At 40.1% G+C, this 27311-nt stretch overlaps 1 protein-coding gene across 3 annotated transcripts in view; it reads right to left on the bottom strand.

Annotated features, from left to right (window-relative positions):
* LOC105492879 (aquarius intron-binding spliceosomal factor) overlaps positions 1-27311 on the bottom strand; it is a 118322-nt gene that overhangs the window by 86449 nt on the left and 4562 nt on the right. For all 3 annotated transcript variants that reach the window (XR_011606187.1, XM_071067126.1, XM_071067127.1), the window contains exons 2-9: positions 27154-27210; positions 22796-22836; positions 14577-14612; positions 10518-10638; positions 7450-7590; positions 5376-5444; positions 4403-4503; positions 1963-2039 (exon numbers count right to left, since the gene is read on the bottom strand). Coding sequence is in view for 2 of the 3 variants with exons in the window: in XM_071067126.1 (XP_070923227.1) it covers positions 1963-2039; positions 4403-4503; positions 5376-5444; positions 7450-7590; positions 10518-10638; positions 14577-14612; positions 22796-22836; positions 27154-27210 (643 nt within the window). In the remaining variant the exon portion in view is untranslated. The remainder of the gene's footprint in view (positions 1-1962; positions 2040-4402; positions 4504-5375; positions 5445-7449; positions 7591-10517; positions 10639-14576; positions 14613-22795; positions 22837-27153; positions 27211-27311) is intronic.

The following is a 27311-nucleotide window of genomic DNA, read 5'->3' as shown; positions in this document are numbered from 1 at the left end:
GTGCCAAGAAAACCCAATCTTAGGCCAGGCGCGGTGGCTCACGCCTGTAATCCCAGCACTTTGGGAGGCCGAGGCGGGCAGATCACGAGGTCAGGAGATTGAGACCATCCTGGCTAACATAGTGAAACCTCATCTCTACTAAAAATACAAAAAATTAGCCGGGCGTGGTGGTGGGCACCTGTAGTCCCAGCTACTCGGGAGGCTGAGACAGGAGAATGGCATGAACCTGGGAGGCTGAAGTTGCAGTAAGCCGAGATCACGCCACTGCACTTCAGCCTGGGCAACAGAGCAAGACTCTGTCTCAAAAAAAAAAGAAAGAAGAAAACCCAATCTTAGTCCTCTTTCCAGGTTGAAGGCACTTAGTGTTAAGATACAGATACACTAACATTAAGTGACTTAAGATTATAAGCATAAAACGTTTTCTTTATACTAATGCTAGCAGCAGTACTGTGCCCCAAATCAGATACAAATGATTTACTGCATTGGTATCAACTCCTCACTGAATTTTAGCTATGATTTTCAGCTGTAAAATATTACTTGAAGGGTCGGCATTTATAACTCATTCCATTGTATTTTTTTAAAAGCTGTACTTTCTGATGCAAAAATATAAATATGGTACACCTATAGAGCTGTTCTTAGATTATATTCCACTTAAAAATATTAAACAACTGGCTGGGCATAGTGGCTCATGCCTGTAATCCCAGCACTTTGGGAGGCTGAGACGGGTGGATTACCTGAGGTCAGGAGTTCAAGACCAGCCTGGCCAACATGGTAAATCCCCGTCTCTACTAAAAATACAAAAATTAGCTGGGCGTGGTGGCACACGCTTGTAACTCCAGCTACTCAGGAGGCTGAAGTAGGAGAACTGCTTGAGTCCGGGAGACGAAGGTTGCAGTGAGCCAAGATTGTGCCACTGCACTCCAGCCTGGCTGACAGAGTGAGACTGTCTCAAAAAATAATAATAATAAACAATTATAATTATATACAATTATATAATATAATAAACATAATATATATAATATATAATAATATATAATAATACAATAAATAATTATAATTATATTTATATATATTATGTATATAAATATATATAATTATATTTTATTTTATATATATTTATATATAATAAAAATATATATACATTTTTATATAGTATATACTCTATATAATATATACTTACTTTTTAAATCAATAAATGGAGCTATGATGGAGGAAAATCCTTCTATTTAGTCTTTTAGCTCAAATATCAGTAATATTTCTCCTTTTTTCCTCCAAACAGTATCAATAGTACTAAAAACACTATTCAGCACCATATTATAAATAACATGCAAATATGGTCTGTAATTTTCCTGTTCACAACTGTATCCCAGCACCTTAGACAGGACCTAGATCTAGTAATTAGGTGATAAAAATATTTGCTACTTAAAGGAATATTTCAATAACCACACTGGTGCCTTTAAAATAACCCTTAGGCCAGACGTGGTGGCTTACGCCTGTAATCCCAGCACCTTGGGAGGCTGAGGTGAATGGATCACTTGAGGTCAGGAGTTCGAGACCAGCCTGGCCAACATGGATAAACCTCATCTCTACCAAAAATAAAAAACTAGCCAGGCATGGTGGCGCAAGACTGTAATCACAGCTACTCAGGAGGCTGAGGCAGGAGAATCGCTGGAACCCTGGACGGGGAGGTTACAGTGAGCCAAAATCATGCCACTGCACTCCAGCCTGGGTGACACAGCAAGACTCTGTCTCAAAAAATAAATAAAATAAAATAAAATAAAATAACCTTAAAGGCAGTCCCAATACTCACACTGGTAATATATTTAAAAAGGAGAGGACATACACTTTGCCAATACAATTTAAAATCATTCCAAGAACAGTTTTTATATTAGAGATGAGTAAATACCACAGGGGCAGTTACATGAGAATTTCCCAAATGCATTGAGTAAAAAAGATAGTTACCGGAAAGTGGGACTGACTTCAGTACAGAGATAAACTTCTGGATGAGTTGTGAAAGAAATCTCCTCTCTTGATATGCCCTAAAATCAGAAAGAACATTGACCAATTATTTTCAAAAAACAGTCATTTCAAAAGTAAATTATAAATGTTGATAATGGCTTTCCTATACTGTTCAACTGTTCATTTCTCTGTGAAGCTGGGACTATAACTTGAATATACAGCTTCTTCTTTCTATGTAAATGCAGTGCTATATGAAGAAAAGGAGAGTCACATTACTGATCTAATAAGCTACCTAAGCAAGCACCTCCTTCTTGCACCGTGAACGTTTTCTTTTTTTCTTTTTTGAGTTGGAATCTCGCTCTGCTGCCCAGGCTGGAGTGCAGTGGCACAATTTCATCTCACTGCAACCTCCACCTCCAGGGTTCAAGCAATTCTCTTGCCTCAGCCTCTGGAGTAGCTGGGACTACAGGTGCCTGCTACCATGCCCAGCTAATTTTTGTATTTTCAGTAGAGATGGGGCTCCACCATCTTGGCCAGGCTGGTCTTGAACTCCTGACCTTGTGATCCACCTGCCTTGGCCTCCCAAAGTGTTGGGATTACAGGCGTGAGCCATGACACCCAGCCTGAGCCACAGCGCCCAGCCAAACATTTTCATGTGATTTACAAGTCAGACCGAGAAAGAAGTTACAAAATTCCATTTATAGTCTGCCCTTACCATTAAAAATCTCACATTTAATGTAGTTAAAATGCGATGAAAAATATTATATTTTAACATTTAAGTATTAAGTATAAGAGAGTATTACAACAGCTAAAGATCAAATGCTTAAAAAACAATTTTCTATTCATTACTACTTTAAGATACATTCACTAATGAACAGACATGTATCAAGTATCGTATAGCTGTAAATGCTTGTAACAGTCCTGCTGGAAATACAAAGAAGGGGAATGGCTAAAATCTACTTGTAATAACAAGTCATATATTATAAACACAATTAGTAATACATGCCAGTATGCAATTAATAAAACTGCCTGACACTAATTAAGCACGCATGGTGCCAGGATCTAAACTATGCTAAACACTTCACATCTTTTTCTTTTTTTTTTTTTTTTTTTTTGAGACGGAGTCTCGCTGTCGCCCAGGATGGAGTGCAGTGGCATGATCTCGGCTCAGTGCAAGCTCTGCCTCCCAGGTTCACACCATTCTCCTGCCTCAGCCTCCCAAGTGGCTGGGACTACAGGCGCCCGCCACCATGCCCGGCTAATTTTTTGCATTTTTTTTAGTAGAGACAGGGTTTCACCACGTTAGCCAGGATGGTCTCATCTCCTGACCTTGTGATCCGCCTGCCTCGGCCTCCCAAGGTGCTGGGATTACAGGTGTGAGCCACTGCACCCGGCCTTCACATCATATTTAATACTGATAACAGTCCTTGGAAATGGGAAATATTGTCCAGATTTCACAATGAGGCTTAGAGGTGAAGTAACTTGCCCAAAGTCATACAACCATTGAGTGTGGAATCTAGCTAAGTCTGATTGTAGAACATCCCAATCATTACATAAACAGCTGGTGTTTCAAAAAAAAATCAGAGCATGTGTTCTAGGAGTTCAGATGAAAGCACTATGATCTAAAGTAGTTGGTCTGGAAGAGTGTTTATATGGTTAATATTGAATTAAGTGGAGTGAAGAGGAAAGGGATTTAGGAAAGAAATGCTTAAGAAACAATGACTAGAGTATTCCAGTGATTTACAAGAGTCACAAGAAACAGCTGGAAGCTTCTGAAAGCCTTGTAAGAAGTTTAGAGTTAGGCTGGGCGCAGTGGCTTATGCCTGTAATCCCAGCACTTTGGGAGGCCAAGGCAGGCAGATTACCTGAGGTCCGGAGTTTGAGACCAGCCTGACCAACATGGAGAAACCCCATCTCTACTATAAATAAAAAATTAGCTGGGCGTGGTGGCGCATGCCTAGAATCCCCCAGCTACTTGGAGGCTGGGGCAGGAGAGTCACTTGAACCTGGGAGGCAGAGGTTGCAGTGAGCCACAGTCGCACTATTGCACTCCAGCCCGGGCAACAAGAGTGAAACTTGGTCTCCAAAAAAAAGTGAAGGAGTAAGAAAAGAAACAAAAAGTTATATTAATAGCCTAAAGATAGTGGAGCAAATTGAGAATCATCCATGAGGCACACGGACAATAGGCAGGGAGAAAAACAGTGGGTCAACTATATATACTTAGTAGCACAGAAAGAAGGAAAAGAAGAAAAGCATGATGTTCTGGCTTCTGCTTTAGATCTTTGTGAAAAATATTCTTATGACAGTCTAGGTAAAAGTACTTATTATAATAACTTATTTGGGCTCAGCACTATATAAAGGGAAACAACAAACCAGTCAACATCATCTAAAGTCCACAATCCAGCATAATAAGCCAACATGAAATGAAGCTCTGCCAACATACTGTTCTCTTGCTTCTGGATCCATCTTTTCATCATTCTTTTTAATCAAGTTCCAGAATTTTCTTAGCTTAGGTGTCTTTTTTAATTCTAATTCCAATCGTGCCTGAAGAAGAGATGTGTTATTAAATTACCAGTAACCTCAAAGTTTACAAGGATAAGGATTAGATCAACTATTTGCTAGTTTTCTAATATATGAGTACAAAAGAGAGCAATCAAGATTGTAAGCTCAATAATTATTTTTTTATTTCAAAACTTAAAGAGCTAAGTCTGAAAAATATATGCATCAACACTTAGCATAATCACTGAGGTTTGAAAAATATGAGTCTGAAAAAATGCACAAAAAACAGCTATCACAAGTAAATAAGGAAATGTCCACATTAGCATATTGTCACTTTTTAACTTAGTATTAACTATTTATATGTGCCTTATGTTTTCATGCCCATCAACTGGTACTTATGAATGAGTCTGCATATCTGAGTATAAGCAGAAACACCTACATGCAGGAAATGAAACTCTGAATAAAGCATTACACTGAAATCTGATAGTTTTAACTTTACCTAAGATGTATTAATTTGGCTTTGGTGCTTGCACATATTACCCAATGAAGACTTTATGAAAAAATGGAAGTCATTAATATTAGGTATGATCCAGATCTTCTCCTACAGCTACATATATACTCTAATCAAGGAAAAAAAAATTCAAGTCCACATTTAGTCTCATCTATACTTTGCTAAATTAACCCCCCTTTCTCTACAAGTTCAATAGATACTACCTTCTTCATTTTATATTACTAAAATTAAGTTAAACATCAAATGCACATAAAAACTTTATCTGTAAGTTAATGCAAAGTGGTTTTTCTAAGAAAAGGGGTATTTACCTACCACTTGTATATCCAAGATTAAGGCTATAGACTCTAAAACCACATGCTCTACTTATAACACATACATTCCTAAGATTCTGAAATTAGAGACTTACCAGCTGTAAGCCCATCCACATTGGGAGGGAGATAAGCTGCTGTACTTGACTCCGTATCAAGTCTACCTCCTGTTTAGGGCATGAAGGAAACAAGTTCATAAACATACCAGCATTTCTACCTAAGTCTTTACATTAAGAAGTATTAGTGCCTTTTTAAGTCCTGGATGGAAAACACGCCACCAATATTTTCCAATTAATATTTTGATATTAAAAAGTTCAATGTTTTAAAAAAGAGTCCATCCTTATTATTTACAGATTTTGTATTTGCAAATTCATACACTAACAAAAATGTATTTGTAACTCCAAAATCAATACTCCATGTGCTTTCACAGTCATCCAGACAAAAATCTGAGTTGCCTGACGTGCACATTCTCAGGTGAGACTGAACTGATGCTCTGCTTCATTCTCATTGAGTACTTTTTTTTTTGGCATGTTTGTGCTTTTTGATGATTTCACTGTTTAAAATGGCACCAAGCCCAAGGCTGAAGTGCTGTCTGATGTTCATGGGTGCAAGAAGGCTGTGATATGTCTTACAGAGAAAATACGTATGTTAGACAAGCTTCGTTCAGGCATAATTATAGTGCTGTTGGCAGTGAGTTCATGGTTAATGAATCAACAATATACAATAAATAAGCTGTCTTTAAATAGAAACACACATAAAATAAGGGCTATGTATTGATAGTTTGTATAATGTCATGACCAACGCTTGCAGGAACCTTACCCTGTACTTCCTCAAGGAGTAATGGTTCAGCATTAGCTCATTCAGTGTTCATAGCTACTTTATAAAATGAACGCGGCCGGGCGCGGTGGCTCAAGCCTGTAATCCCAGCACTTTGGGAGGCCGAGACGGGTGGATCACGAGGTCAGGAGATCGAGACCATCCTGGCTAACACGGTGAAACCCCGTCTCTACTAAGAAATACAAAAAAAAACTAGCCGGGCGAGGTGGCGGGCGCCTGTAGTCCCAGCTACTTGGGAGGCTGAGGCCGGAGAATGGCGTGAACCCGGGAGGCGGAGCTTGCAGTGAGCTGAGATCCGGCCACTGCACTCCAGCCTGGGCTACAGAGTGAGACTCCGTCTCAAAAAAAAAAAAAAAAAAAAAAAAAATGAACGTAACTACCTCAAATAAGAATTGACTGCATATTTTAAAAGATAAAGCATTTCAATAATAAACTAGTTTCGTAAGTTGGTTAAAACTATCACCAAATTACTAATACTAATAAAATCTTATTTCTGCTTAGCTTCTGATAAGAAATCACATCTATTTATATTTCTATTTGTTCTGTTTAGTTTAATAAATGTTAAAGAGATAACAGTGGTATCCAGTGCAGGCATCATAAATCTTTTTTTATGCCTTTAAAAGATCCATGTGAGATAGTACATGGAAACAGTTAATAACTATCCATCTATTAACACTCAGTCTTCAGGATAAGAAAGAACTCCGTGCATTCTCCTGCATGGGTGTAAGTGAATTATCAATTCAGAGGCACTAGATAAATATGTATATTTACCAGATAACCACAGTAGGAAAACTCAAATAAAACATTAATTACTGAAAAAATTTAATTTTTTAGAAGATAATCTTATGAGGGATGAAAATGTATCACACACAAGACATTTTCAAAGATCATCTACAAATGGCCTTTATCAGTTAACTCAAAATACAACTCTCCTACTGACCAACCAGCCTGTGCATAAGGCATGATGAAGAGTAATGAAACTACATCCCTGTATGTATATGCAGTTTGTGGCACAGATCTCATTACTACAATTCCATATTAACCAGTCTCCTTGCTGCTTCTCCTTTTTGTGCTCTCTCTTTGGAGTTTCAGTTCTTATAATCATTTTTCTTAAGAGTCCAGATAGAAAAAATTAAGTATCAAGTTCAAATCTATTAAAAAGTGAACATATCTTACAAAATGGTTTTACTGATAAGTGGCTGAAATCAAGCTAAGCATTATCCTTATTCGCCACTATTATGGATGAAGAGTTGGCTACAGAGGTAATTTCATCTAAACTCAACCTAAAAGAACAAGAAAACTCGAAAATTACCCCAAAATATAAAGTAAAAGTACCAAACTATTGAAGCAATGATCAAGAAAAAGTAGTAAGACTGTCTGTTCATGAAGTGAAAATTCACCATCAGTTTCAGCTAAGGCCGCCTTCAAGATGTGTTTAAAAAAGAATGGGAAGTGGTCTGGCTTCTTCTTAAAAATCTGAAAAGAAAAAGAATAAAAATTCATTTTGAATTGGTTTGCTCACTTAAGCTTTAAAGAAGCCCTAGTAGGCTTTTTAGCAGTCTATTAAAAAAACCAAATAATTACAAAAGAGTTATTTGCGTATACATAAAATAAGCATCACGTGCTTGCTTATAATTAATGGCAAGTCAAATACAGGTTTCTGACAGGACTATGAGAGAGTTGCAGAAACTTTTAGCTAATACAATAATGGCTTTAATTTCTTTAGTTTTTCCTCTGTGGATTATGCCTGTATTTGGCTTAGGCTTTGTTTTCTTATTATGGATCTGAAGTGTTTTAATTTCTCTGATTTAAACAAAAGAAACTACATCTTTAGCAAAAATTGTAGTTTTCACACTGTAATTAATCTCAAGGACAGCCCCTCCTGCTTTATATTAGCTCTTTACTCTTAAGTTATATATAATGTAAATATATTCAAGCCTCTTTGACCTACCTCTGTTTCTAGTTACTGCCGCAGACAAGCACTCCAAGCGTGTGGTCTACGCTAGTTGTTTTCATTCACTTCTCTAAGACAAGCTCTCCTGAAGCTGTATGGCTGTCAAGTCATATGGACCGTTATGAAGCCTCAACTCCTTTTCAGCATATTGAAGGCTCTTTTTCTTTCGTCTGTTATCTAAACAGCAATATTCCTAGGGTTCTAGCCTCATTCTTCTCCCCCTATTACTTCAACCACTAAATACCAATGATTCCAAATATACATCTGCAGTCTAGATTTCCCTTCTGAGCTCTCAAACCTTAGAGTCCTCTGTCTACTAGATGACTTAAATCTAGATATTCCAAAGGCAATTTAAACTGAGTATGTCCAAATTCAATTCAAGAGTTTTGTATCCTCCAAATTATTCCTCAGTCTCTATTACCTATCTTGGTAAATGGTACCATCATCTATTATATTCATTTGCCCAAGCCTGGAAGGTTATTGAAAATAACACCCTTTCCTAATGCTACTTCAACTGATTATCAAATTCAATCAATTCTACCTTCTAAATCTCTGTATATTCTCTAAATCTGTATTATTATTTCTCTATTTCAAGGCTTAATCACCAAAGTGATCTTTATAACAGGCAAATTGACCAGGTTATTCCCTGGCTCAAAAAATTTTCCTTCTTCCTTTCTATAATAGCTTGAAGCAACTTCAAGAAATCCTGAGGCTCTCTTGATATCGACATAAAACCCATAGTTTATTTTGAGCTCTAATGTGCCCTGAGATGGTAGTCATTTAATGAATATTTGAGAGAAGTATCCATGCTTTTATCTTAAAGACTCTATCACCTTCTCACTTCGGAGACCATTTACTCAAAACAGATGACAGGCATCCATTCCTTTTTTTTTTTTTTTTTTTTTTCATTTAAAAAAGTCTGACTGGAAGAGAAGAAACTCTTGATGAAGTGACCATTATATGCTGGGCAAAGAAAACAAAGGTTTTGGATCTCTACTTATCAAGCTTCTGTTGCACCAGCACAAAAAGGAAACATCAGTGCATTAGAAATTTCTTTTTTTTTTTTTTTTTTTTTGAGACAGAGTCTCGCTCTGTCGCCCGGGCTGGAGTGCAGTGGCCGGATCTCAGCTCACTGCAAGCTCCGCCTCCCGGGTTCACGCCATTCTCCTGCCTCAGCCTCCCGAGTAGCTGGGACTACAGGCGCCCACCACTGCGCCCGGCTAATTTTTTGTATTTTTTAGTAGAGACGGGGTTTCACCGTGTTAACCAGGATGGTCTCGATCTCCTGACCTCGTGATCCGCCCGTCTCGGCCTCCCAAAGTGCTGGGATTACAGGCTTGAGCCACCGCGCCCGGCCTAGAAATTTCTAAAAGGAAAAATAGATCCCAAATCAAGGACAAAAAGAACAGGCAGGGCACGGTTACTCATGGCTGTAATCCCTGCACAAGGCGGGTGGATCACCTGAGGTCAGGAGTTTGACACCAGCCTGGCCAACATGGTGAAACCCCGTCTCAACTAAAAACACAAAAATTAGCTGGGCATGGTGGCGGGCACCTGTAATCCCAGCTTCTCGGGAGGCTGAGGCAGGAGAATTGCTGGAACCTGGGAGGCAGAGGTTGCAGTGAGCTGAGTTCACACCATTTGCACTCCAGCCTGGATGACAAGAGTGAAATTCAGTTTCAAAAAAAAAAAAAGAACGTTGAAATTATAACATAAGCATCTGTCTTGACTTTGGTAACTTTTTTTTATTCATGTAAAACTACAAATATACACTTTCTCTTGTGAAAAAAGACACTGAGAAGTATCTCATTTGAACATTATATACTTGCACTTTTTCTCTTCTTAGAGATAGGGTCTCGCTCTATTACCCAGCTGGAGTGCTGTGGTGCAATCATAGTTGATTGCAGCCTCGAACTCCTAGGCTGAAGCGGTCCTCTTGCCTCAGTCTCCCAAGTAGCTGGGACTACAGACTCACGCCACCATGCCTGGCTAATTTTTTTTTTTTAAAGAGACAGGTTTTTGCTTTGTTGCCCAGGCTGGTCTTGAACTCCCGGCCTCAAGCAATCCTCCCACCTCAGCCTTCCAAAGTACAGGATTACAGACATGAGTGACAGCACTCAGCCTATTTGTATTTATTAATATAATTTCCATTTTGCCAGCTTCTGATGTAAGTTGTTATAACATATACCATTCTTTGTTTCAAACACAAAGCAGAAAAATAACTCACATTCATAAATTTTCAATTCATAGTAAATTATTAAATCGTTTGAAGGAAGTGTTGAAACCAAAAGAAAATGTATCTTTCACATACTCATTCTTTTGCTCAGTATTTGCTTTAATGCTAGGTAAAATTCTGCTCTAAAAGCACCACTATCAGTAAAAGTTCTGCCACTTTGTAATGGCTTAAGTGGGTCAGTATGAAAGCTATGAAGTAATTTAAATCAGTTACCTCCCATGCAGGCACGTTTTCTCTGAACTTCTCATTCACCATACAGCAAATTGACATTAAATAGGCCTTGCTGGATACCTCAGGAGAATAATTCATCCAGAGATAATTTTCAAGATACTGGCTATAAACAGTAAAAAGCACAGAATATTTCATTAGTTACCACCACTCACTGTAATGTATAACTCACCCAGAAAAGCATAATTATTTACAACTTTCTGAAAATATTTTGGAAATCTCTATTTATAACTTGGAATCCTTGGCTGGGTGTCATAGCTCATGCCTGTAATCTTTGGGAGGCCAAGGTGGATGGATCATTTGAGGTCAGGAATTGTGATATGGTGAAACCCCATCTCTATTAAAAATACAAAAATTAGCTGGGTGTGGTGGCACACGCCTGTAATCCCAGCTACTCAGGGGGCTGAGGCAGGAGAATCACTTGAACCCAGGAAGAAGAGGATGCAGTGAGCTGAGATTGCACCACTACACTCCAGCCTGGCCAACAGAGCTAGACCCCGTCTTCAAAAACAAACAAAAAAAAGGCCAGGCGCGGTGGCTCAAGCCTGTAATCCCAGCACTTTGGGAGGCCGAGACAGGCGGATCACGAGGTCAGGAGATCGAGACCATCCTGGCTAACACGGTGAAACCCCATCTCTACTAAAAAATACAAAAAAACTAGCTGGGCGAGATGGCGGGCGCCTGTAGTCCCAGCTACTCGGGAGGCTGAGGCAGGAGAATGGCATGAACCCAGGAGGCGGAGCTTGCAGTGAGCCGAGATCGCGCCACTGCACTCTAGCCTGGGTGACAGAGCGAGACTCCGTCTCAAAAAAAAAAAAAAAAAAAAAAAACTTGGAACCCCTCACAAATTTACCTGTTGTCTAGGTCACTGCTACCAGCTACAAATTTATGTATAGAAAACACAGCTTTGGAGAATGACAGTCTTACACATTCAAATACAAAGGTATCAAACGTTGCCAACATACATAATTATCACCACCAAACCACTGGATATTCCCTTACTTAAGGCGCTTTTTTTTTTTTTTTGAGATGGAGTTTTGCTCTTGATGCCCAGACTGGAGTACAATGGCATGATCTAGGCTCACTGCAACCTCCACCTCCCGGGTTCAAGTGATTCTCCTGGTTCTGCCTCCTGAGTAGCTGGGATTACAGGCATGCGCCACCATGCCTGGCTAATTTTTTGTATTTTTAGTAGAGACAGGGATTCTCCATGTTGGTCAGGCTGGTCTTGAACTCTCTCTCGACCTCAGGTGACCCACCCGCCTCAGTCTCCCAAAGTGCTGGAATTACAGGCATGAGCCACTGCACTTGGCCTTTAAGGCTCTTCTTAAAGTAAAAGTTGGCCGAGCACAGTGGCTCACGCCTACAATCCAAGCACTTTGGGAGGCTGAGGCGGGCAGATCATGAGGTCAAGAGATTCAGACCATCCTGGCCAACATGGTGAACCCCCATCTCTACTAAAAATACAAAAATTAGTTGGGCATGGTGGCGTGTGCCTGTAGTCCCAGCTACTCGGGAGGCTGAGGCAGGAGAATCACTTGAACCCAGGAGGCAGAGACTGCAGTAAGCTAAGATCACGTCACTGCACTACAGCCTGGCAACAGAGCGAGACTCCGTCTCAAAAAATAAAAAAAAGGAAAACCCAAAAATACCTGATAAATATCAGTTCTAAAACAAAATGAGGCCAGGCGTGGTGGCTGACACCTGTAATCCCAGCACTTTGGGAGGCCAAAGTGGGCGGATTGCTGGACCCCAGGAGTTTGAGACCAGCCTGGGCAACATAGTGAGACCTTGTTTCTACAAAAAAAAAGAAAGAAAAAAAAAAAACCACTAGCCAGGTGTGACAGTGTACACCTGTGGTCCTAACTACTCAGGAGGCTGACGTAGGAGGATTGCTTGAGCTTAGGGGGTTGAGGTTGCAGTGAGCCATGATTGTGCCACTGTACTCCAACCTGGGCAACAGAGTGAGTCCCCATCTCTAAAACTAAAAAAAAAAAAAAAAAAAAACTTCTGAAACTCTTACTAAGCCTTCTCATTCTAGCCTCCATGTATCTTATTTTCTTTCCTATTTTTCATTTTTACTTCTCTTTGCTATTTTCTAGTTAATTCCCTCAGATCTATTTTCTAGTTCACTAATTCCTTCTTTAGCTGCAATAACATGTTATTTAGTTTGCTAATTGATGCCTTCCTCTAATAATTTTCATCCACAAAAACCCTTTTCTCAGTTCGCTTTCCTATATCCAGCTACCTTCTCCATGCCATCTTACTTTCCACTTTAGCAAGAAACCATCAATTACTCCCCACAACAACCTTAGACTGGTTATGTTTGAAAGTTGGCCCAGGGAAAATGATATTGTCACATAAAATTAAATAAAAGTTCCTGAAAGGTAACAACCGACTTTTTCAGCTATTAAAAATTTTTCACTGTCAGTTTTGATGCTGCTGCTACAGGGGAGAAATCAGAGCCTCGTTAGCAAAAGAAACTAAGCCAAAGGACTCTGATGGCCATGGAGAAAAAAGGGTAACTTAGCTTTCCCTATCTTACTGTTTTTCCCTAAAAGAAGCAGCACGCCAGGCACGGTGGCTCACGCCTATAATCCCAGCACTTTGGAAAGCCGAAGCGGGCGATCACGAGGTCAAGAAATCGAGATCATCCTGGCCAACATGGTGAAACTCCGTCTCTACTAAAAATACAAAAATTAGCCAGGTGTGGTGGTGCACACCTGTAATCCCAGCTACTCGGGAGGCTGAGGCAGGAGAATCGCTTCTACCCGGGAAGTGAAGGTTGCAGCGAGCTGAGATCGCACCACTGCACTCCAGCCTGGCGACAGAGCAAGACTCTGTCTTAAAAAAAGAAAAAAAGTTTCACTGTCATTGATGCTTTCAATCTGTTTTGTTGCTTTCTCCTTCAATTCCTGCAATTCTCTTGGTTTCTGGACTCTAGAATTCTGGTTAATCCTAATTGCATATTGGTAGCCTCTTGATTTTAATCTGTCTTGTTGAAAGGAGGCACAATATGATGGAAAGAGCATATTTATCTCAGGGCCAGATGGGTCCAGTTTCTAGCCTCAGTTTCCTCCCCTATAAAATAAGGAAGATCTTACTGGTGGTGTTGTGAGGATTAAATAATATCATTTAATAATAATGCAGTCCTTAGGATACAGGTGGCACTCAACTTACTAGTTAATTCATAATAAATTTCAGTTTCCCTCTATAAAAATGATAAGACCATCTCCTTCATGTCATTTTTTTGTGAGGATCAAATCTGTGGATGCAGGAGTAATAATTATTAACACAGAGGTCCTGACCTCTGATGTAAACCAGATGTCAAGGAAGTGTAGAGAAGTGGAAAACCATGAGCTTTGGCATCAGACATTGGTATCCCAGCTCTGCCAATTACTTAGAGCAAAGCATTTAACCTCTCTGATCTCAGCTTCTGTTTCCAGTAAATGCTGAGGATAGTACTTACTTCACAGGATTGTTGTGAGTACTCTGTACGTAAAATGCTTAACACTGGTGAGCACAAAACAGGTGTTCTGTTTGAGAAATGGTAAATGTAGCTATCATCAACAACAATCCTGGCTTTTACTTTCAGCATACTGGCTAGATCTGGTTGTAACAATCTAATCTACTTTTGCAATCTATAAATCATACATTATCTTTTGTCTGAAATAGTTATATTACCAGTAGCTAGACTGGAACAACGCTACCTTGATAACATTTTAGCTTGGCAGGGAAAACAGCTATAGAACACACTCTATTTCCACTGATCACTAGAGAAACCAAGTTTGAGTTCAGAAATTATTCACCACATGCTACCTTAACAAGTAAGAAAAAAATCAAAATACAAGTTATTCTGACAATGGGCCATCATCTTTGAAAACAAAGGCTATTACACACATATTCCAAAATAAGCCAATCACAGAAATATATATCTTCACAGATTTAGATTTTCTTAGTCACTCACAGAACTACACAGAAAATTTAGCTAAAACTGAAATCACATTGTTATCTTTTTCATCAACGGAATGCCTTATGACTTACCTAAATTCCAAGAGCATTATCTTTCTAATAGCAAACCTGAAAACATAAAAATAAATAAAATGTTTAAAATAGAAAATACAAACATTTCAGAATTATTAACCCAAATGCATTTAGGGATGTTGTGTTTTCATATCAACTCACCTATCAAAATTCGTATCAGATCACAATTTCCTACATCAGTTCAACTTAAGCACTGACCAACATGTTTTCATTTAATACTCAAATGGAAACATTTTGCTAAAGAGTCATGCCTTCCTAAAAGCACACAGGACACATATCTTTACTGCAAATGTGAAAATCAGATGTTTCACTTGCTTCTTAGTGTTGACAGTGAGCTTAAAATAATAAAATATTGGGGGGAGGGGGGAGGGATTGCATTGGGAGTTATACCTGATATAAATGACGAGTTGATGGGTGCTGACGAGTTGATGGCTGCAGCACACCAACATGGCATAAGTATACATATGTAACAAACCTGCACGTTATGCACATGTACCCTAGAACTCAAAGTATAATAAAAATATATATATATATAAAAAAAAACTAAAATATTGTGGAAAAAAATCAGATATGTCTTTAATATACTGTCTTTTTTAAACAGAATTACTTTGTTTTATATGAATAAACAATGATATAGTCATGTTTGTCCAAAATATACCTATGTTGGCCCGAAGCAGATACAAACGGCCGCTAATTTAGTTTTATCATTTCATAATATTGGAAATAGATCATAACACTGTCACTAGATAATAGTTTCCAGCTTTGAAAATTAAGTGTCTATGTATTATGAATTTATAATGCCCCAGGAAACCATTATCCTGTCAAAATCCTATTCCACTGATTTCTGATCTCTTATATAGTTTCACTGAGCATACAATGTCACAAAACTTTAGTGAGAATGAAATGAAGGTTTTTACTATGCAAAAGCACTAAGACAGAATACTGCCTAAGTACTGGCTTCTACAGCCAGCCAAGATGCTAAGTGGATAGGCCATCTTGAGTGACACACTCTAGATCTCCAACTGCAGACATTTCACTTGAATTAACTGTATGTTAGACAACAGAATTCACTTACTGCCCACTATACACAAAACTCTACATTTAATTTCTTCAGTCACAAACAGGACCTCATGATAAAAAAGAGAAAATCCTGGCTCATAAGATAGAATACCAGTGTTCTAGTAATGACTCAGTGTTATTTTGACAATGTCTTTTAAACATTCTTTTTCTATTTTTTTCTTTTTTATCGAGACAGAGTCTTGCTCTATCGCCCACCCTGGAGTGCAGTGGTGCGATCTCGGTACACTGCAACCTCCGCCTCCCAGGCTCAAGCAGTTCTTGTGCCTCAGACTCCCGAGTAGCTGGGATTACAGTCACGTGCCACTACACCTGGCAAATGTTTTGTATTTGTAGTAGAGATAGAGGTTTCCCCATGTTGTCCAGGCTGGTCTCGAACTCCTGAGCTCAGGTGATCCACCCACCTCAGTCTCCAAAAATGCTAGGATTACAGGCGTGAGCTACCACACCTGACGTCTTTTAAACATTCTGCAATTCAGTTTCTTCATGTATAAAAATGGTAAAGCAGCCAACTTTCCTTTATAACTACAGAAGTGAAAAATAAGTCTTTTTTTTTTTTTTTTGGAGGCAGAGCTTGCTCTATTGCCTAGGCTAGAGTACAGTGGCACAAACACAGCTCACTGTAGTCTCAATCTCCCAGGCTCAAGCGATCCTCCCACCTCAGCCTCTCAAATAGCTGGGACTACAGGCACGTGCAACCACGTCCAGCTAATTTTTTTGATTTTTAGTAGAAATGAGGTCTCACTATGTTGCCCAGACTGGTTTCAAACTCCTGAGCTCAAGTAATCCTCCCACCTCGGCCTCCCGAAGTGCTGGGATTACAGGTACAAGCCACCATGCCTGGCCTTGAAAAATAAGTCTTGATGTGTCAAAATAAAGCAAAAGCAGTCTGAAAAACATTCAATTCCTCTTCTAGCAATCTCAGTGGTATTCATTAAATTTGGAGTTTTATACTTTTGCCAGTGAACTCTCTGAGACAGATAAAGTGAACAGCTTAACTGAAAGCGTACTTATATAAAAACAGGTCCATGAACTAGACACCACATCAGAAGAATTTTAAAGGTAAGTATGGAAGGCTGGGCACGGTGGCTAATGCCTGCAATCCTAACACTTTGAGGCCAAGGAGGGTGGATTACCTGAGCTCAGGGGTTCCAGACCAGCATGGGCAACACGGTGGAACACCATCTCTACTAAAATACAAAAAATTAGCCGGGTGTGGCAGCATGTGCCTATAGTTCCAGCTACACAGGAGGCTGAGGCAGGAGAATTGCTTGAACCCGGGAGGCGGAGGTTGCAGTGGGCTGAGATTGTGCCACTGCACTCCAGCCTGGGTGACAGAGTGAGACTCCATCTCAAAAACATAAATAAATAAATAAAAATAAGTATGAAAAGTTACAAACAATAACCACAAATATAAATAATTTGAAGGATTTTTGGACGGTTTTTTTTTTAAGTTACCAGTATTTACTGAGAGCATGCATTATGCCTGACACTGTGCCAAGGACTTAACGTGCATTTCATTAAATCCTTCCAAAGCTGAATAATTTATGTATGACAAACTGGGTCTATTACTGTATCATTAAAAATGATAAGAAAAAAGAGAAGGGGCCGCACAAATGAGAGTTCTTTTCTACTACATTCCCACCTACCCCAAGAACTTCCTCTTCTGGGACATGACTGTGTGAAACATGAGGTCTGCAGCTGTGGCATCCCCACCACAATCATACGGAAAAAAATCAATAAAACCTTTTGACAAGATTGACAGAGGCCTTGACATTATTAACTTCTGAGCTAGCTACTTCTAGATCTATTAAGTAGATGATTAAAACAATAAATAGTAACAGTGAACTAAAGAAGCCAGCCACACGAGGCACAGTGGCTCATGTCTGTAATCCCAGCACTCTGGGAGGCCGAGCATGCAAATTACCTGAGGTCAGAAGTTTGAGACTAGCCTGACCAATACGGCGAAACCCCATCTCTACTAAAAATACAAAAAATGAGCCGGGTGTGGTGGCGGGCACCTGTAATCCCAACTATTCGGGAGGCTGAGGCAGGAGAATTGTTTGAAGCCGGGAGGCGGAGGTTGCAGTGAGCCGAGATCACGCCACTGTGCTCCAGCCTGGGCGGCAAGAGCGAAACTCCATCTCAAAAAAAAAAAGAAGCTAGCCACAAAAGAATACAGAGTGTGTGATTCTATTTATTTATTTAAAGTTGAAAAATAACCAAAATTATAGTGTTCTTGTTTGCACACTTACACATTATAATGATAAAGAAAAGGAACAAGCAGAGAGCTTCTGCAACACGACAATGTTCGTGGAGTTTTTCAGCCTAGGTGGTGGTTATGAATTATTACTATAATTCGTAAGTATACACATTTGTTTTACACTCTTTTCTGAGTTACATTTCATAATAAAAGAGTCCACACATTTCAAATAAAAATAAACACTTTGGCAAAAGTAGATTACTCTGTAAATCACCCTTTTTGAAAGCATAAAAACCACTTAGTTGATTCATAACAGGATTACACATCATACCAAAGTGTACTAGTAAAGAGGTTTCTAGAAGGCAAAGGACTCTTATTTAAGAACAGAGTATTCAAGGCCAGGCACAGTGGCTCACACCTATAATCTCAGCACTTTGGGAGGCTGAGGTGGGCGGATCACCTGAGGTCAGGAGTTCGAGACTAGCCTGGCCAACATGGTGAAACCCTGTCTCTACTAAAATACAAAAAATTAGCAGGGCACGGTGGCACATGCCTGTAATCCCAGCTACTCAGGAGTCTGAACCAGGAGAATTGCTTGAACCCAGGAGGCAGAGATTGCAGTGAGTCGAGATTGCGTCACTGTACTCCAGCCTGGGCAACAAGGATGAAACTCCATCTCAATAAAATAAAAGAACAGAGCAGAAAAAAAAAAAAGAACCAGGGAACCAGGATTCAATACCTGGTGTGCCTCTACTGGGAAGCATCTTGGGCAAGTTATTTAACCTATCTACTTCAGTTTCCTTATCCATAAAATGAGGATAATAATATTGTTTTAGGGTTGTTGTGGGAATAAACGAGCTAGATGCTTATAGCAGAATGCAAAGTGCTTAGAGTAGAATTTGGCACATAGTAAGCACTTAACTATTATTTTTAAAATATTTTAAAAATCAAACTTGGATTAAGAATTCATTAAGATAAGCCTGCCAAATCTGATAATGGCAAGAACAGCAAAAATGAATCAATTGTGTAATGTACCATACAGTAACATGGCTGTTACATCAAGCCATTCCCCCAATACTGAAAATGCCATGAGCACATAGCACAGCAAAATAATTTCCTCAGGACCTAGCCTAAACAATTGGTCACTTAAATTTTTTTTTTCTTTTTTGAGACAGTCTCGCTCTGTCACCCAGGCTGCAGTGCAATGGCACAATTTCCGCTCACTGCAACCTCCACCTCGTGGGTTCAAGAAATTCTTCTGCCTCAGCCTCCCGAGTAGCTAGGATTACAGGTGCATGCCACCACACCCAGCTGATTTTTATATTTTTAGTAGAGACAGGGTTTTACCATGTTAAATTTTTAAATACATACTACAGTTTATGTATTATAGAAGTACACTTAGAAATAAAAAACGTGAGCCGGGCGCGGTGGCTCAAGCCTGTAATCCCAGCACTTTGGGAGGCCGAGACGGGCGGATCACGAGGGCAGGAGCTCGAGACCATCCTGGCGAACACGGTGAAACCCTGTCTCTACTAAAAAGTACAAAAAAAAAAAATAGTCAGGTGAGGTGGTGGATGCCTGTAGTCCCAGCTACTGGGGAGCCTGAGGCAGGAGAATGGCGTGAACCCGGGAGGCGGAGCTTGCAGTGAGCTGAGATCTGGCCACTGCACTCCAGCCTGGGCGACAGAGCGAGACTCCGTCTCAAAAAAAAAAAAAAAAAAAAAAAGAAATAAAAAACGTGGGCCGGGTACGGTAGCTCACGCCTGTAATCCCAGCACTTTGGGAGGTCGAGGCAGGCGGATCACCTGAGGTCGGGAGTTCAAGACCGACCTGACGAACGTGGAGAAACCCCATCTCTAATAAAAATATAAAATTAGCTGGGTGTGGTGGAGCATGCCTGTAATCCCTGCTACTCGAGAGGCTGAAGCAGGAGAATCACTTGAACCTAGGAGGCGGAGGTTGCAGTGAGCCGAGATTGCGCCATTGCAAACCAGCCTAGGCAACAAGATCGAAACTCCGTCTCAAAAAAACATTAAAAAAAAATAATAATAATAAACGTGTACAAGATAAGAAAATGACTGTTAAAAGTGCCACAATAAATCTTAGCCATGCCAAAGACAGCAACTTCTTTCAGAACTAAGAATAACATAGGGGCTGGGTGTGGTGGCTAATTCCTATAATCCCAGCACTTTGGGAGGTCAAGGCGGGCAGAATGCTTGAGCTCAGGAGTGAGACCAGCCTGGGCAACATGGCGAAACCCTGTTTCTACCAAAAATACAAAAAGAATTAGCTGGGCATGGTGGTTTGCACCTGTGGTCCCAGCTACTCAGGAGGCTAAGGTTGGGGGGATCGCTTGAGCCCAGGAGGCAGAGGTTGCAATGAGCTGAGATCACACCACTGCACTCAAATCTGGGTGAAAGAGAGCAACCCTGTCACACATACACACACAAAAAGTAGCCAAATGTATACGGCTTAAAAATCATTAGCAGCTTTTAGTTGTTATAAAAAATCACCTCTGAAGAAGAAATATTAATAGCAAGGGTTTAAATGAAAAAATAAACAATCACTTTCCACTGGAGTGAAAACCCATTCTGAAGATTCAAAATAATTTTCAAATTATATAACCTTAATATAGAAGAAAAAAATGATACTAGAATAAATCCACCCACTCGTCTTTAGTTTTCTCAAGAAATTTCATTCATACTCACCTTCAGACCAACAGGCCATATGTTACAAATCTGCTCAAATGTCCTACCTTCAGCAAGAATTTGACTAATTATTCTGAAATATCAGCCCTTGTCATTATCCTCTAACCACACTTTAATTCATAGCACTTACTATCTCCTGACATTACATTATATATAGATATATAGATATATACATCTGTCTGTGTGACCCACTAGAATGTAACCTCCAGGAGAGCAGGGACTCTATCTCCCCTCTTTTCTGTTGTATTGTTAGCATTGAAATGGTGGCTAATACAAAGTAGGCTCAACTCAGTCTCTTTTTGTTGTTTGTCTTGAGACAGGGTCTCACTCTGTCACCCAGGCTGGAGTGCAGTGGTACGATTGTGGCTCACTGCACCCTTAACCTCCTGGGCTCAGGTGATCCTCCCACTTCATCCTCTTGAGTAACTGAGCTACAGCCATACGCCACCATGTCCAGTTAATTTTTTGTATTTTTTCTAGACACAGGGTTTTGCCATGTTGCTCAAACTGGTCCTGAACTACTTACTGGGCTCGAGCAATCCACCCACCTCGACCTCCCAAGGTGCTGGGATTACACGCATGAGCCACCATGCCCAGCCAACCCAATCTCTTTTGAGCTATACACCTGGATACCCAACTGCTTATTCCATATCTCCATCTTCATGGCTCTTACGTAGCTAGAATTCCAGATATTCAAAAGTGAAATAATGATCTACACCCAATCCTATCCCCAACAACGTGGCAAAAGTCAGTAATAGCATCACTAATCACTCAGCAACTTAAGCAAAAAATTTTAGGATCTTCTCAGATTTCTCCTTTTCCCACATCTGCCACATCCAAACATCAAGTCTTTCCACTTCCATCTTTCTCAAATGGACAAATCCTCTCCCAACTTTCCACGCAAGTCAAATCTATGACATCTTGAAGCTGACTACTACAATGCTCACCTAACTAATTCCCTGCCTCTTGCTCCCTCCAAATCCAAATTCTTGCTGGGTACAGTGGCTAATGCCTGTAATCCCAGCACAGCACTTTGGGAGGCTGAGGCGGGTGGATCACTTGGGGCCAGGAGTTTGAGACCAGCCTGGCCAACATGGTGAAACCCTGTCTCAAAAAAAGTAAAAAAAAAAAAAAATCTCTTTTTCAAATACCACTGTGCTTACAACTCTTCTTAATTCCTACTGTTTTCCAAATAAAGGACAAAATCCTGAAGATGGTCTTTGACCCATTTAGTCAAATATCCTTTTAAAATACTCACTGGGCATACATGTCTGCAGGTGCATATATAAAAAGATACCGGCCGGGCGCGGTGGCTCAAGCCTGTAATCCCAGCACTTTGGGAGGCCGAGACGGGCGGATCACGAGGTCAGGAGATCGAGACCATCCTGGCTAACACAATGAAACCCCGTCTCCACTAAAAATACAAAAAAATTAGCCGGGCGTGGTGGCGGCGCCTGTAGTCCCAGCTACTCGGGAGGCTGAGGCAGGAGAATGGCGGGAACCCGGGACACGGAGCTTGCAGTGAGCCGAGATCGCGCCACTGCACTCCAGCCCGGGCGACAGAGCGAGACTCCGCCTCAAAAAAAAAAAAAAAGAAAAAGAAAAAAAAAAAAAAGATACCTAAGATACATTGTTAAATTTTTTAAAAGAAGCATAATGAAAAAATGGCATGTAGAGTACAAACCCTTTTGTGTTTGAAAAAACATGAAGGGGTGGGGAATAGAACAGATGTATATGAATCATATACATGAACCAGGGATTGGGGGCAGAAAAGATGATTTATTGAAACTCACCCCTTACAGCATATTGCTCAAAAATAATTTTTATCACTTGTGTTTATTATTATACATTTTATACATTACATATATGCTACATTATTATAAATTTAATATTGTCTTACTTTCATAACTTTTTAAGAATATTTTTAAAAAGTGAATCAGAAATAAGAAAATTAATACTAATTGAACTGAAATAAAATCTTCATGTTTACTTTTTCTCAAATTCCATCTAAATCCAAATAAACGCTATGGGATTTGATACCTCTAATCTGAGCCAAAAGTTAGAAGGCAAAAAATAATTTATGACTCTTCAGCACCTAAAGTTTTTCTAGTCAATTTGATGACCAATTTGAAACAGAAAAAAAGGTTCAAGTTATGACCACATAGAAATTCAGCCAAGATCCAACTTTGTCCACCCCAATCACATTGTATAAAATTTAAACTCATTCCTACCTTGATTTGACAATCTCTTTTTCATATATATCTTCAATAACCTGTTATCAAAAATATAAAAATGTAGTATCTCAACAACTTTTTTCAACTCTAAATTGATAGTTTTTAATGAGTGAGATTATATAAGTTGGTTTAGGAAAGCCATCAAATATTACTGCTATTGAAATAATAAGAGATTTTATAAATAATCCCATTATATTTCTCAAGATGTGAAATTAAAAGAAAGCAAGGTAGAAAAAATAAATAATAAAACAGAGCCCTAGATTCATTAAAATGATGTGCTTACAAACATTTTCAGGGAAAATAAAAATTCACAAGATCAGGATATTTTTAAACTTAAAGTATATAAATGTTATCAAACTCCATTTAAGAGTCATAACTGTGTGCCTTCAAAACCCACAGAGAAAATAAGTTAAAAGTGTGAAGACATAACAGACACAAATTCTAACTGTTACATCTCATTATCCAAAGGAATATGATAAAGGTTCAGAATTTCCATTCATTTGAGTGAAGGTGGGCAGAATGGTGTACTACCTAAGAATTCAGACTCTGGCCAGGCACGGTGGCTCACGTCTGTAATCCCAGCACTTAGGAGGCCAAAGAAGGAGGATCAGGTCAAGAGATCAAGACCATCCTGGCCAACATGGTGAAACCCTGTCTCTACTAAAAATGCAAATATTAGCTGGGCGTGGTGGCGCACGCCTGCAGTCACAACTACTTGGGAGGCTGAGGCAGAAGAATCAACTTGAACCCAGAAGGCAGAGGTTGCAGTGAACCAAGATCGCACCACTGCTCTCCATCCAGCCTGGCGACAGGGTGAAACTCCGTCTCAAAATAAAATAAAAAATAAAAAAAAAAAGAATTCAGACTCTGGAATTGCACATCTCAAAAAAAAAAAAAAAAAAGAACTCAGACTCTGGAATTGGAAGCGTGGTTCAATGCATCTGCCTTCACTACTGATGGCTAGAACTCTTGGGCAAGTGTCTGACCTCTCTAAGGCTCAGTTTCCTTACCCACAAAACAGATCTACTAATACAAACTATCACACAGCGTTATTGCAAATAAAATAAGACAGGGTATATAAACAATTAGTACAAATACTGGCACACAGTGAGCCTTCAGTAACAGTTATCAATAGCAGCAGTAGCAGTGCTAGCATAAATAACAGTAAAAACAATACTACCGTAAAATTATGAAGTGCTTTAACATAGTATAATATAATATTATTGTATGGTAACTATGATGTCTTTTTTTTTTTTTTTTTGAGATGGGGTCTCACTCTGCCACGCAGGTTGGAGTGTAGCAGTGCAATTACAGCTCATTGCAACCTCTGCCTTCCAGGCTCAAGTATCCTCCCACCTCAGCCTCCTAAGTAGTGGGACCACAGGCATACACCACCATAACCAGCTAATTTTTTGTATTTTTGGTAGAAATAGGGTTTCACCATGTTGCCCAGGTTGGTCTTGAACTCCTGAGGTCAAGTGATCTGCCGCCCCAGCCTCCCAAAGCGCTGGGATTACAGGCATGAGCCATGGTGCCTAGACTATAACATCTTTTAACTGCTCCAAGTATATTTGTGAAATAAGTATTTGTAGGCCGGGCACGGTGGCTCACGCCTGTAATCCCAGCACTTTGGGAGGCTGAGGCGGGCGGATCACGAGGTCAGGAGATCGAGACCATAGTGAAACCCTGTCTCTACTAAAAATACAAAAAATTAGCCGGGCGCGGTGACGGGCACCTGTAGTCCCACCTGCTTGGGAGGCTGGGGCAGGAGAATGGCGTGAACCCGGGAGGTGGAGCTTGCAGTGAGCTGAGATCCGGCCACTGCACTCCAGCCTGGGTGACAGAGCGAGACTCCGTCTCAAAAAAAAAAGTATTTGTAAGTGCTAAAGGGAAGGAGGTGATGAAGAAAACAAGTCTTGTTTAATCTAGATGAAATTCTGTTATTGTTTTCATCAAATTTCAAACTAAATAATAAAATAAAGATTACTGGTTGGCCAGGTGTGGTGGCTCAAGCCTGTAATCCCACCACTTTGGGAAGCCAAGGCGGGCGGATCACCTGAGGTCAGGAGTTTGAGACCAGCCTGGCCAACATGGTGAAAACCCATCTCTACTAAAAATACAAAAATTAGCAGGGCGCGGTGGCATGCATCTGTAATCCCAGCCACTCAGAAGGCTGAGGCAGAAGAATCGCTTGAACCCAGGAGCCAGAGGCTGCAGTGAGCTAGGATCATGCCACTGCACTCCAGACTGGGTGAAAAGAGCAAGACTCCATCTCAAAAAAAAAAAAAATGATTACTAGCAAAACATATACTCATAAGAATTTAAGTTCAAATAAAGAAATTTTGGGTAAAAATTTCAGTTTTACCAACAGTGCCTAAAGCATCACCATTAAATTTATAATGGCAGAGCTTAAGAGTCTTCATTACTTGTTGAATGGTATACAATATGTCAACATCTGTTTCATTTAAAGACCTCACTCTCTTTAAGAGACAGGGTCTCATTCTGTTTTCCAGGCTGGAGTGCAGTGGCCTGATTACAGTTCACTTCAGCCTCAAACTCCTGGGCTCAGTGAGTCATCCTTCCACTTCAGCTTCCAGCAACTGAGACTACATGTATGAGTCACCTCACCAAGTCAATTTTTAAAATTTTTTTGTAGAGGCAAATCTCACTACTGTCCAGTCTAGTCTCAAACTCCTGGCTTCAGGTGATCTTCCTTCATTAGCCTCCCAAAGCACTAGGATTACAGGCATAAGCCACCACACCTGGTCTTAGACCTCTCTTTAAGAACCTATTTGAATGAGAATTAACCCTATATTTGGGAATTTGTCGTATTATTTGTTCTAAATTGCTTCAGTTGGACTTATTCAATTGAATAAGTTCAATTCCCTTATTGAATATTACTGGACTTCAGTTATTACACTATACAACTCCTGCTTCTTCCATCTTTATTATAGACCTTTACCTCATTCACCACTCTAAAAACAAGATAACACAACAGATTTAATCCTAAATGAACTATCAAAAACTTGTACATGGCCGGGCGCGGTGGCTCAAGCCTGTAATCCCAGCACTTTGGGAGGCCGAGGCGGGTGGATCACGAGGTCAGGACATCAAGACCATCCTGGCTAACATGGTGAAACCCCGTCTCTACTAAAAATACAAAAAACTAGCCGGGCGTGGTGGCGGGCGCCTGTAGTCCCAGCCACTCGGAGGCTGAGGCAGGAGAATGGCATGAACCTGGGAGGCGGAGCTTGCAGTGAGCCAAGATCGCGCCACTGCACTCCAGCCTGGGTGACACAGCGCGAGACTCCGTCTCAAAAAAAAAAAAAAAAAAAAAAAAACTTGTACCAAAATTTCTGTATATTTACAAAGATATTTATTACTTGATCATTTATAATAATGATAAATTAAAAACAATCTAAGGCCGGGCGCGGTGGCTCAAGCCTGTAATCCCAGCACTTTGGGAGGCCGAGGCGGGCGGATCACAAGGTCAGGAGATCGAGACCACAGTGAAACCCCGTCTCTACTAAAAATACAAAAAATTAGCTGGGCGCGGTGGCGGGCGCCTGTAGTCCTAGCTACTCAGGAGGCTGAGGCAGGAGAATGGCGTGAACCCAGGAGGCGGAGCTTGCAGTGAGCCGAGATCGCGCCACTGCACTCCAGCCTGGGCAACAGCGTGAGACTCCGTCTCAAAAAAAATAAATAAATAAAAAATAAAAATAAAAATAAAAACAATCTAAGAATCTATAAACAGAAAAACAGTTAAGTAAATTATACACATACACTTTTTTTTTAAGGTTTAAAGAAAATACAACAAAATGGTAAGAGAGGTTATCTCTGGGTAGTGATTATTTTCTTATGGTGTAGTTTCTATGTCTTCCAAATTTCCTAACATAAATAATTGCTAAGTTTGATAAGCAAAAAATTCTTAGGTTTTTAATTTTTAAAAAATTATGGAAAGCTTTTGTTGAAATAACCCTTTAAAAGGAGTGTAACTTCTTTTTTTTTTTTTTTTTTTTTTTTTTGAGACTGAGTCTGGCTCTGTCGCCCAGGCTGGAGTGCAGTGGCCAGATGTCAGCTCACTGCAAGCTCCGCCTCCCGGGTTTACGCCATTCTCCTGCCTCAGCCTCCCGAGTAGCTGGGACCACAGGCGCCCGCCACTTCGCCCAGCTAGTTTTTTGTATTTTTTAGTAGAGATGGGGTTTCACCGTGTTAGCCAGGATGGTCTCCATCTCCTGACCTCGTGATCCACCCGTCTCGGCCTCCCAAAGTGCTGGGATTACAGGCTTGAGCCACCGCGCCCGGCCTAGGAGTGTAACTTCTTAAGAATTATGTTGCAAACCCAAAATACTTACCTTTATATCAAAAGGTGATTTCTTCTTGATGTGGGGAGCCCAGTATTTACACGCTAACTGCAAAAGTAAATAGTATAAACAGTAAGTCACAAACTCATGCCATTGTAGAGCTGGAAGACAGATCATTTAGTGATAAGCTGTTTCTCTTTTTTTTTTTT

Source organism: Macaca nemestrina, chromosome 7 (genome assembly GCF_043159975.1).
Source record: "Macaca nemestrina isolate mMacNem1 chromosome 7, mMacNem.hap1, whole genome shotgun sequence".
Classification (NCBI taxonomy): Eukaryota; Metazoa; Chordata; class Mammalia; order Primates; family Cercopithecidae; genus Macaca; species Macaca nemestrina.
This window is presented reverse-complemented; position numbering and strand designations above follow the sequence as displayed.